General features: G+C 44.1%; 1 protein-coding gene and 1 pseudogene across 17 annotated transcripts in view; both read right to left on the bottom strand.

Moving 5' to 3' along the window:
• The window catches only part of CUX2 (cut like homeobox 2), a 282,802-nt gene that overhangs the window by 98,728 nt on the left and 171,043 nt on the right, over positions 1–13,031 (bottom strand). For 14 of the 17 annotated variants that reach the window (XM_072801903.1, XM_072801918.1, XM_072801901.1 and 11 more), the window contains one exon: positions 3,077–3,187. The exons of 1 other annotated variant lie outside the window; for it this stretch is intronic. In XM_072801903.1, the coding sequence (XP_072658004.1) occupies positions 3,077–3,187 (111 nt within the window). Of the gene's footprint in view, positions 1–71; positions 189–3,076; positions 3,188–13,031 lie in introns of those variants that run through there. 2 more of the 17 variants (XM_072801902.1, XM_072801915.1) reach the window with 2 other exon arrangements.
• Positions 8,970–9,519, bottom strand: LOC140619304 (large ribosomal subunit protein eL32-like; annotated as a pseudogene).

The following is a 13,031-nucleotide window of genomic DNA, read 5'->3' as shown; positions in this document are numbered from 1 at the left end:
CTGCTTTCCCATCCAACTGCCCCTCTTTGGCAAACATTCCATTTTGCATTTTAGCAACATCACTTCCATACTTGTTTCTCCTTCCTCTCCAGAAGGTGCCATGAGTGGTGCCCAGCTCAGAGGAGAGGTTCTGAAATGTTTGATGAATTCTACGGCAGTGGGCTATCTTCAGAAGGGAGCCTCCTATTTCTGGACCCTAGTTTCCTGCCTTTCACAAGGGCTCCCCTGGTTGGCTCCTATGAGTTCTCCCCAGCACACAAGACAGAGGTCTTTTAGAACCTAGTGTCACCAAGATTCCACCCTAAATGCTTCAGTTTCCTCTGAGACCCCTTGGTGACCCCATAAGTGCTGTTTGTCAGGGCCCATGAGAAACCCCTGTAGAAGGAGGAGTTGAGGGGGGCTCAAGAGTGTGGGGAGAGAAGGGACAGTAGAGAGAAGCTGGAAAGGAAGACATGGGCACAAGAATACATATGTTCAGGTAAAGAAAAAAATCCCTTAATTATGAGATAAGGTTGTTCTTCTGTCCCTGAAAATGATCCCTCTTCTGGGTCCTGGGTACCCCTCCTAATTTGTGTCCCCTAGGACTCCTTGGAGAGACATAGGGAATGCATGTGAATCTAGTGGATTTGATCACAAGGAACTATGGGTACATGGGCTGAGCCATGGAAAAGGAAATTTATGAAAACCTAGGTCCCAGCTTGTGAACTCAAATGCCCACAGAGGCCAGGGTTGGGGGCGGGTTGTGGACATGATGAAGGCAGGCAGGGAGGTCCCATGGCAATATTGGGAGAACCCAAGCACCATGTAATGGATGTAGCAGCTGCTCAGCTCCAGTTGGTGACTGCCATGTGGGCATGGAACCTCTGTGTGACCAGATCTACTAAAGAGTCACAAAAGATATTGGAAATCTGGGGTTTTGGGTAAAATCTTCTGAAATGCTAAATGTTGGTAACTTACTGTAAAACTTGAAAGACTTTGCAGACCAAATAAAACATATGAGTAGGTTAAACTTCTGGTCCAGGTTCAGGAAATGTTAGTGCCAAGAAGGGGCCTCAGAAGCCATCTCCTTAGTCCCCTGATTTTCCAAGGTCCTGAGAAGGGCTGGCTTGCTCAAGTCAGGCAGTGAATGAGTGGCTCAGCTGGAATTTGAATGCAGGTCAACAGACAACCCACATAAGTTGTATGCACAGTCCCATACTCAAGAGGACTCAAATCTGAGCGCCAAGGTTGAGAGGTGGGTGGCAGGGCTTTGGGCCAATACTGACCATTTCTAGAAGCCCCTTGTCCCGTGTGCTTTATCCCTGGGGGAGAAGCTGAGCATAGGCACCAGCGGGAGGTGATTTGGGCACCAGCCAGATGATGTTCTTAAATAAAACCTTGGCATGACTCTCCCAATCAGGAGAGACTAGTTCCAAAAATGAGAATTTTCAGAGGCGCGACTATAATAGGAATGGAAACTTATTCCTCCTAATTACATAATTGCATAATTATGCAGTATTAAAATTATGTAAGCCGAACTCAGAGGCTGAAAACCTGGCCTGGATTTCCCTCATCACCTGAGGGCTCCCATGTGACCTGGGGAGAAGGATGAGATGGAGGGTCTGTGATGACCAAAGAGGGCATGTAGAGCTGGGAAGATGTAGGGCTGCTTCATCTTTGCTTCCCACAGAATGGAGAGTCAGAGGCAAAGCTTTTGGTACCCTCTCTCTGGGCAGAGAATCAGTTTAAATACCAAACCATTCTCTGTTCTAAGAAGGAAACAAAGGATGCTCAGCATCACCTATGCCTTCTTAGTGCTGGGACTCAAGCCCAGGACTTGACTTGGCCTTTCTGAAGCTGCGATGTGGGAGACACTTGGATCTGGGATTCTCACTTCTTCTCCAAGGGCACCCTCCCTCAGCTCTCAAACCTAAGATCCCTTCTATACTTGCTCCATGGGCAAGTGCTAGCTATAGTCCACTTCCCTCTTTTGCTTTAAAGAACCGAAGATATTTATGACTTGTGGAGGATTTCATAGCTAGAAGACCTGACCCTTATATGCTCATGTAGCCTGATTCCTGGGTGGGCCTAACTCTTCTCCACCTTTCTGTGGTCCCCTCCTCCATCAGAAAGATGGCAACAGGACCCATGGATGATTCTAACAGGTAGAGTGGAATCAACATCTCCAGGTCTGATACTTCCAGAATGCCAGACACTACCTCACCCTCCTCTAAGATCCAGGCCACTTGAGTAGATTAGGACAGAGAGGTCAGCTATTAACCTCTGCTGACCAGAGAAGCATAGTTGGCTTTGGGGATAGTCAGGGACTCCATTTCCCATAGTGGCTCTGATGTGTCACATCCTTGATAACATCATATGGAATCAGAAGGCTTTATTTTTCTTATTTGTGTTTATCCATCTTTTTTTTTAACCTGAGCAGCAACAGGGAGCCTGATAGAAAAAGTAAAGGAATTAATACATTCGTCCCTGTAAAAAACAAAAACATGTCCATTCTAGTCGGTTCCCCTGGGGGCCCTTACGTTGCAGGGGGTGGGGGTGGTTTAGGGGGTGGGACTAGTCATTATCTGGACCATCCTCAGGGCCAGCTGAGAAAGACAGACCTGGCAGCTGGAGTTGCAAGGCAAGAGGTGAAGGGAAAGAATGTGATCTGTTTATGGCAGTGGGAGGCAGTTTCAGAGGAGACTGAGGGAAAGCCCAGAGAAGGTGGGGGGAGCCTATAGATGTCCTCTCCCAGGCACCAATAGAAAAGCAAAATAAAATCAAGAAATCTAGATAAACTGTCTTTGCTGTCAAGGCCCAGCATTTGACTAGACATGATATGGGGCAAAATGGATGTTTTAGGGAGCGCTCAGAAACAATGACTTCAATGGAGAAGCGTCCTGCCCTCACTTTAGATAGCACCACTGAGTACCACTATACCAAGAAACACCCAAAGGTTGGGGGCTGTAATTTCTCTTTGTGGCTAATTAGCTTCTTTTCTTGTTAGTCACTTAATGTCTACTTCCAAAATATAGTCTGAACAGAGAAAAATCTGCATTCCTACTGAGTTAATTCTATAACAGCAAATATACTGTACCTCAGGTACATTTTTCTTAAATTCCCGGCGGAGTTCAATTAAATGTTTATGAGAATGTTCACTCTCCTCCTGCCGTGCAGACAGCTCGGAAGCGACGGAATTAAGCTCCTTCTGAAACAATAAAAAAAAAAAAAAAAGAAAAAAAAAAGAAAGAGAGAGAGAGAAAAGAAAAAGATTTTTTCCCCTTCCTCTTCCTTTTTAATCATCATACAAAACAGCATTCAGAACAAGTTTTCTTAACTTACAAAGCTGAGAGAAGACAGGATATTGACTCCTGGCACAAATGAATAATTTACAAAACTGGGGATGCAACTGAAAAAAATCCAGGACAGCTTTTTTTGCTCCTCAGAAGATCAATAATTTCCCATAAAGTTGGGTGGAGTTGTTTTTTCAATCTCTCCCCCAACCCTCTGCCCCACCTCTTAAATTTCCAAAGGAGTGATGGCATAAGCTTGTCAGTAACTGTAGAAAACATCTCCAAACCGTGTCAAAATAGTAAAGTGCGGCATATTGTATGGGCATATTATAGTGTAAGAAAGTGCTGTCGACAGCTTTCATATATCAGAGGTGGGAACTGTTCCAACTATGACTTACTTACACTTAAGGGTTCATAAATACGCCTTTTAAGATATAGATGGCTTTTTAATTTCAGTAGATTTTGGAAAAATGAAGGTGCCAATAAGAAGCAAGCTGACCTTTTGTGTATCCTGCAGTAAATCATTTAGGGTTCACTTCAAGTATAAGAAATATTTCACCAAAGGCTCCTGGATTCAGAAGAAATGGATTGGAAGGTGCTTTGCCTGCTTATGTGCAATGAAGGCCCAGACCAGGTTTTTACAGGACACACCGTTGAGGGGAAGAAAGAGAGTGCGGTACTGGGGGAGGCACATACATCACAGACAGTGTCTGCTGGTCGTACATGTATATTTGATCACCCCTCTCTCAGCTTTCTTTGCTTTAATGGTAGTAGTCTCACAGGGGGAGTACAATTCACCATGAGTTGTCATGGGTTTCATTTGCATAATTCAAGAAATGCTCTGTTTATGTGGTCTGCTGCTTTCTTGCACCATCCTGAGATGGGCTTTTTTTCTGGACCATAACTCGAGAAGCATTTCTGTATATATCACCCGATTATATTTGCAGCAATCAAGCCCCATAATTTCCTAAATCCGGTGATGCAATAAATTTCTGCAATCAGATTTATTAAAAACACACACGCAGATGCAAGAGTGTATTTCTAGGGTGAACTCTTTAATCTAACATATGTATGATGAGGCCCGGCACCGTGTTGAAAGACCCCATTTGTCATCGCTAATACGCATTCATCTTGCACACACAATGAAACACTTTTACCATTAGATAATGAAATAAAAGTACTATTAACCCGCTGCAAATCCTTTTCCCTGTAAGAGACGAAATGCATGGTAATTGTCTTATATCATGTCTGAGTCGGTAAATCTGCTCTATAGCAGTTCACCATAGCACCATAAACCTCATACCCATCAGAGGCTGGAGAGCCTACCCTAAGCCCAGCATAAGTGTTTCTGCCTATGGTGCCTTAGGGAGAAATTGGCAAGGGATTTTCTACTTCTGGAGAAATGTCTAACCTCTTTGGAGAGCCATGGGACTAGGAGAGAAGGTCAAGGAAAAAAAGCAGTGATTAAAATAGAGGGGCAAGGGAATCAGAAACGTGGTGCTCTCCAAGGTGCTGAAGTCACTTCTTTGCCACAGCACTAGGTACACTAACTCAAAGGTGCAGGGTCTTCCTGTACAAATGCTCCATGGAATTTTAAGCTAGGTGAGGAAGAAGGTATCATTAGAGAGGAGAGACAGAAACAGAAACAGTTTCTGACAGTCCATCAAAGTGACAGAAGAAAAAAGGGAGACTTCTGATTTATCATAATATAAAAATAATCATAGTTTCCAGCAAAGAAGCTACAATCAACCTCAACCAAAATATTGAGTGGCTAGGAAGAGGTCTGCAGCAAAAGGAATGATCAAAGGTAGATAACACCAGACCAGGTGGTGCAGCCAGTTGGACAGAACCTCACTTGGCAGGAGAGAAGAACTGGAGTGTCATGGTCAATGTGAGTTGTGATAGAATGCTCACAGTTTTCCTAAGTTTTTTTCATCAGTCTTGAAGATAAAGATGTGATTTTTACATTGCTGCAGAATAAGCAGAACTGGGACTTGGGTTGACATCACTTGGTTTTGGATTATCATGTATCTGACATTATGTTCTAATCTCTGGGACACTGCCCCTCTCCATACCACAGCAACCAATATCTCTGGCTGGTGCTGGATCTGGACCTGGACTCCTCAGTTAAAACATCAAACCCAGGCTCTGAGGGGAAATTTCACAGTAGGGTAAGTCCAACGACTTGATGTGCATACCAGACAATTATGCTGTGTGCCTGCACTGGGTCCCTTCACAAGAACCTCCCAGGGTGCTGGTGGGTATAAATCTGTCTACTGCATTCATGTTGCCAACACAGCAGAGTTGACACCAGGCCAGGGAATATTAACAGACTCCCAGCCCCAGGCCTAACATAAGCCCAGCTCATGGTGTCTTTCTTTCCTGTTGAGCCCTAGAAGAGCAAACAGTGTCCATGTTCCTCTCAACTTTGCCTACTTCTAATGCTCATCCTTCAACCCTGATTCCTGCCACATTTCTACGGTAAACTCACTAATAACAACATCATCAATAACAATAATACTACATAATAATCATAATTACCATTCATTGGGTGCTTACATGTATCAGGCACCATGCTAAGCTCCTTACATACATCATCTTATGAAATAAGCACTTAAATGTGTCTGTTAGGTGATGCAAGAAGGGACTGAGAAATAAATTACAGTCAGTTTTAATAATTCAGGCATGGATTAACCTCTTAGTGGATAATAAAGGCAAAATTGTAATGCCTAGCACTTCATAGGACTTCTGCTCCACTTTCCCACTAGCTAGGGAATATTTAGGGAGCTTGTTTTAAATGCTATAATTATATAAACCATCAAGCATAGTACCAAGTGATCAATAAATGTTGGCTGATATTATTCTGCTATTTAGATAAACTAAGTGCTCAGAAAACATCTAACTAAATCAGTGATTCTAAGAGTTCTGGATTTTACAGGTCAATAAAAATATCACCAAAAAAAGGAGAGAAGGCGAGCAACACAGTATGGCCAAGTTTTACTGCATCAAAGAGAAACATTAAAAACCACTCCCTTTCACCCTAAAAGATAGGGTATTTGAACATTAACAAAGCAAAAAAGGCGACAATAGAATCAACACGTCTTTAAAATACATGTGAGATGCCTGGGTGGCTTAGTCAATTGGGCATCCGACTTTTGATCTCAGCTCAGGTCTTGATCTCAGATTTAAGAGTTCAGGTTCAGTGTTGGGTTCCATACTAGGTGTGGAGCCTACTTTAAATAAATAAATAAATAAATAAATAAATAAATAAATAAATAAAGTAAAAACACTTAAAAAAGCTCCCAGAACTATATCTATTTTGAAGCAACGAAAAAAACTCTCACAAACATAAACCAGCACTGGTCTGAAGCTGAGTTTTAGAAATGAGTGTCTGAGCCACTACACACATGCATAGCTAGCAGGGCCTCTCCTTTGATGATCAAGCAGAACTCAGTTCCTCTCCCACCCTGGCCCTCAGCCCCCAGCCCTAGGGGAGCCATGATTAACACAGCCCCAGACTTTGGACCAGGCCCAGGCCGGGAGGAGACTCATCTGATTAACCTGCCATCAGCAGCAGACAGACAGCCCGGAGCCCGGCGCAGACCATTCAAATAATGATCATCATAAACAGCCCATTTGCAACTAAAAAGAAATAATTTTAATGAGCTTGAAGCAGATGATGGATGCAGCTGAGGCTCAGGCCAATGCACAGAGAAAAGGAAGCTGGGATTGAGCTGCACCCAGGACCAGGAGCAGCAGGAAGAATCTGGGGTGGGGTGGAAGGTCTCTTCTGGGGAAGATGGGATCTACAGCCCTGCTGCTTCCCCACCTTAAATGCCAACTGCCCAGGGAATGCCCCTAACTCTGAGAGGGTATGCTGTTAGTGTGTGGGGCAATCTTGAGACCTAGGATCTCCAAAGCACTCAGAGTCTCGGCATCTATGAACCAGAAGGAAACTGTGGGGTTGTCCAGTCCATCATGTCCAAACTTCAACCACACATACCCCTCTGGCATGCATTTTGCCATATGGATAGTCCACATGAATTACTATTTAACATTTATTTTTAATTGGACTCTTATTTCTATCTTTTTAATTGAGACATGTTTAAGTTCAATTTTAAGACTGAATTTTTACACCTTTGCAACCATTGCCCAGATCAAGATATAGAGTTCATATTCCTAGCACTTTAGAAGGCTCCCTTGTACCTCTTTGTGAGTACATCCTAAATAAAGGTAGCCATTATTCTGACCCTAGCATCGCAGATTAAGTTTGCCTATTCTTGACCTTCATAATGACTCCCCCTTATTTTTAACCTAAATAAGTACATTTTTAAAGCAAACTTTTTTATCATTAGAGAATCCTAGGTCATAAACAGATGGCAGCCATTGAAATAAACTACAATGAAAACAAAGCCTTGCTGTTTGTCTTTGTTATAAAAGGAGGTCAGTTACCAAGTGCTGGAGAGGTGTTAAAGGTAGGGTTAGCATCATGCAGACTTTCCTCTTATTAGAAGGAGAAGAAATGGAAGGGTACTGAAAAGGAATAAGTATTCCTCCTGGCATGAGTTGATCCCTCTAAAGCCAGGTCAATTAGCTGCTTACAATCATCTCATGTCCATTGGTCAATGTCCCACACTTCAACAAAAATTAACTCAATTTTATTCTGCCATTTTAAAGATGAGGAAACTGAAACACAGTCTAGACTGCTGAAGTTACACAACTGTTTAAGAGGTTGGATTTCCTGAGGGAGAAAGGTGGTTTTAGGTGGGGAGGAAAACTTGTTTATCTCCAGGGAGGCAGGCTGAACATTCTCAGTTAAACCGTGTCTCCCAAGCTGAAGGGAAAGAGAATCCTACAAGAATACTTGCTTTTGAAATTTAACACCCAATCCTAAAGTGTCAACTACGTATAAAACTTTGGGCTACATGCTATGTTCTCACAGGAGGAAAAACATCAGACACAACCTGAGTTGTGTTACATGTATGTCGGTCCCCATCATATTTTCATACTCTTCTCAGCTCCCAAGACAACCCCACACTCATACATGTCCCCCAAAAGCCAACTCCAAAAAGACATCTTCTAAAAAGAATGCAGTTATTGTTGGGGTTTGGGGACTAAGGAAGTGAGGACCTTAGGTATTACTGGGTCCCTGTCAGATGGTCCCTCTCATCTTCCTTTCTCCTCCTTTCCTTCCCAGCCAGACTAGATTCCTTGAGGTTTCCAAATGCACCAGCGTCTCCCAACTGTATGGCTCCAGACTTCATTCCCTCAGTCCAGATGATTCCATTCTTTCTTTGTAACTGATCTTACTCATCCTTTTGTCTCAGCTTCAATGTCCCCTCTTCCAGAAAGGCTTCATAGACCCTCCCTTCCAAGTCCAGGCATCTCCTTTGTGTTCCTCCTAATCCTTTCTGATATTTGTCCTATCAGAAAATGTATGATAAAACAATATCAGATTTTATTTTTTAAAGCTCTAGAACCTTGTCTTCAAATGAAATCTTACACAGACAGAAGTTCCCTATAGAAAACAAGAGCTCATAGCTAATGTTTCTGAGTTCCTATTAGTATATTTATGCTAATATCATGGAGTATACTAAGTACTGTTATATACATTATCTCCTATAAGGATATGTGGCTGAAGTGATGGTTGAGATTCCAGGCGAGGCATGGAAAACCAGTATGAGCAGTGGTTATGACTTCTTTTTTTTTTTTTTTTTGGTAGTTTTATGGTTTTATTAACACAAATATGACGCGCACATAAGCTGTTTATTCATTTTCTTCGCTACGCAGCCTGGCATTGGGATTGGTGACTCTGATGGCCAGCTGGGCTGCTCTTTCCACAATGGCTTTGAGGTTCTTGGAGGATACATTGTGAGCAATCTCTGCACAGTAAGATTTGTTGCACATCAGCAGCACTTCAAGCTCCTTGACGTTGTGGACTAGGAACTTCCGGAAGCCACTGGGCAGCATGTGCTTTGTTTTCTTGTTGCTCCTGTAACCAATGTTGGGCATCAAGATTTGGCCCTGAATCTTCTGCGTACCCTATTGTCAATGCCTCTGGGTTTCCGCCAGTTGTGCTTAATTTTGACATATCGGTCTGACTGGTGCCGGATGAACTTCTTGGTCCTCTTTTTAACGATCTTGGGCTTCACCAGAGGTCTGAGGGCAGCCATGATGCCCAGCGATCGATGGCTGCCACCTCCGCAGGCGGCGCCGAGGAAGAGAGGGGCGGTTATGACTTCTAATATAGTCACCAACTCCCCCAAACACACACATGGAACTCTGCTTTCTTTTTACTGTAGACAGATCTAACCAGAGATGTTGTGCCCTCATCCATCTACTCACCTGTCCATCCATCCATCCATATTTCCAGTGTGCCAGACATTAGATAAGGGGGAGGGCAACAATGAGTTAGATATAATCTGTATCCTTTCAGAGTTCATAAACCAAAGTAGACAAGCTAGGGCATAAATAATTATGGTAAAAGGGGACATAGGCCAACTTGTTGAGACATCATCTCCAGTGTGTGCTTAGAGGAATGAAACCCTAATATATCTTCTGTATTGCCTCTGAGGGGGTATGGAAAAGGAAGGGGCAAGGGAGGGGTAGAGTTTTACCTACCTCTTCTAATGAAATCACTGTGTGGTTCCAACTTGGGCAGGGGCTGCCAGTACCCAGTAAGGTGTAAACTATGATGGAAACCCTGTATCCCACATCCATCCAATCACCCATCCATTTATCCACTCATCCATATGTAATCCATCTAATTAATCATCCATCCATCTAGCCATCCATCCACCCCCATCTATCCAACTAATTACTAGAGCCACAATTCTGTGCGAAGTACAGTGCCAGGTACTGGTATACAAAAATCACCAAACACAGTCTCTGTTCTTGAAGAGTTCACAGTGTAGTGGAGAAGACAGGTTGGTTCCAACACTGTGTGCCTAAATATGATAAAAGAAGTATAAAGAAAGTACAATGGGAACACAGAGAGCAAGGTGACTTCCTGTGACTGGGGGGAAGGGTCACCAAGATGAGAACATTTGACCTGGGTCCAGAAGGATATGTGTGTCAGACAGAAGCTAAGCATCCCAGGCAGATTGATCCCAGTTAACAAATTATTACAATAACCCCCTAACTGGTCTCCCTGATCCTGTGTTTACTTTTATTCTCCTTAACATGTGTCATATCAAATACACTATGTACTTCACTTACTTATTTTATTTGTGACAATGAAAACTCCATGATAACAAGACAGATTTTATGGTCTTTTCTTCCATATTATATATTCCCTGCCTAGAAAAGTTCCTGATACATAGCATGCACTCTAGAAATGTTTGTTGGTGAAATGAATGAATGACTGACTGAATGAATGAATGAATGAAAGAATGCTAGGTATCAGAAGCTCTGAAAGAGCCTGGTTTGTCTGGGAAACAATGATATAATTTAGAGCCCACAGACCTGCATCCAAACTCTGGCTTTGAATTCACTAGTGGTGTAACCTTGGACAAATGACTCAACCTTAACTTCTATGTCTGTAAAATGGGAATAAAAATTTGTACCCATAGGGTTATTATAAAGATCCCTTGAGAACCAGATTCCAAGTAGGTAAAGTAATTGGCACAATGTCTAGGATCTTCACTGTTCACACTCTCCAATGGAATGTCAGTTCCTTAAGCTAAGGGTTTTGCCTATCTTGTTCACCGCTGCAGCTGGGGGTTCTAGCTCAGTGCCAGGTGCATAGTAGGCACTCAATCAACATTTGTGAATGAATGACTCTTAGCAGATAGAAGCATGAGAAGTCCTTTGTAGCAGAAGCAAGGTGGGACCCTCTCTGTGCACGCCAAAGGTCTCATTCTGCATCTTCAGTCCATGGAGCCATTCAAGGCTTGACCATCAGAGTCTCGGGCAAACACTAAGGAGAAGGGTTTCACGAGATGCCATGGGGCATGGTGGGAGTGGCACCTGCAGAGGGGCCCCTGAAGCCAGCTCCAGGAGGAGGCTGCAGGATGACCTGGGATGGAGGGCCCATGCCAGCCTGCCATGAACAAGATGGATGGCTCCGCAGCCCGCCGAGATGAATAACTGAGCCGCAGCTGAGAGACAGCCTGGTTACCAGAGCCATCCATCACTCTCCACACCGTATGTAAATTTCAGATGCCAAGATGTATCGGGCCAATTATCTGAGGCAGGAGCAAGGGGTGGTGCTAAGAGAAAAAGTTACCTGCCAAGCTAGCTTTACTACATTCCATCAGCTGGGCTGGGGTGACAGACAGTTCACATTCGGGTCAAAGAGCCCATTAAGGGGAATGTGGCCAAACCTCGAGGCCTGGGTGTATGGGTGAGGTTGCCAACACTTCTTAGCAAACTCCCAGTGCAGTGTTAACAATAATATGATAACTGCCCCATAGAGGGCTTACTATACATATACTAGCTCCATGCTAACTGGCACACAAAAGTTCATTTAAATTCTTCCAACAGTGCTTGCACGCAGCAGATTCTCTAGAAACATCTGTTGGGGAGCAAACGAATGGTCTGTGATGCAGGTGTCATTTTACACATAGTACCTGCAGAGAGACAAAGCCACTCACTCATCCAAGGTCATATGGCTGGGAAGTGGCATCATGGGGACTTGAACTTATGTCTTTCTGGATTCTTTCCTCCAGATGCTGACATGGCAAACTTTCTCTGACCTGTCTGTCCTCAACAAGGACTCATGTGACTTGAAGACCAGGAGCATGGCTGGGCCTAATCATTCTGTCTGTCCATCTGTTTGTCCTTCGATCTATCGATCCATCCATCCACTTACACTCAACTGTTATTTAAGCACCTACAATGTTGCCTGGAACAAACCAGACCCAGATCCTGCCCTCACAGAGCCACAGGTCACGGGTCACAAAGGCAACACAATTACAACTGTAGTCCATCAGGCCCTCTTAGCAGGCCTCACAGCTCTGGCTTCCAGAAAATCCAGGTGGTAATTCGCTTCTCATTGGAGGCAGGCCAAGAACTGACATTTGGCAGGCAGTGTGGGTTCAAGTTCGGATGTTCTTGCTTACTAGCTCTGAGAGCTTGGGCAGACCACTGGCTTCTCTGCTGCTAAGCTTCACTGCTGTTAAATGGACTCACGGCATCCACTCCCTCTTGGTGGTACAGGCAGGATGAGAGGCTTGTGGTTGGCACAGGCTCCAGGCTGCAGGAAGTGCCTGGAAGGGCTGGGTGCTCAAGGGCCTAGGGTGTTGCTTGAGCTGGAGCCAATGCCAATGCTAAGGCCTCAAGGGAATGGCAACTTTCCATGCCCTGATGCTGGGCTGAGGCCCAGAGCTGGGGTGGGGACACTGTTTTCATCAGCAAATTCTGTCAGCTGGATCTAACCATTTCTCTTTTTCTCTACTGTTATCGCCTGCCTGGGTGACTGTAGGAGCCTCCTTACTGGGCTCCCTGTCACCCTCATTCCCTTCCCCATCTAGAAGTCACAGGGTTGCTGCTAAACTTGTATATCCTGTTTCTCCTCTGCTCAAAACTCTTCCATGCTCGCACTGACTGGGAGCCAAGACCAAAGCACTCACCGCAACATCACAGCGTCACGTGATTCATCTCTAGCCTCACTTCCTTCTATTTCTGTTTTGCTCACTCTCCTCCAGCCACATGGGGCCCTTGCTGACTCCTGAACACATCAAGCACATTCCTGCCAGAGGGTCTTTGTACTGGCTGTTCCTTCTGCCCAAAATGCTGGGTTTTTGTTTGTTTGTTTGT

The sequence above is a fragment of the Canis lupus genome, chromosome 27 (genome assembly GCF_048164855.1).
Source record: "Canis lupus baileyi chromosome 27, mCanLup2.hap1, whole genome shotgun sequence".
Taxonomy (NCBI): domain Eukaryota; kingdom Metazoa; phylum Chordata; class Mammalia; order Carnivora; family Canidae; genus Canis; species Canis lupus.
This window is presented reverse-complemented; position numbering and strand designations above follow the sequence as displayed.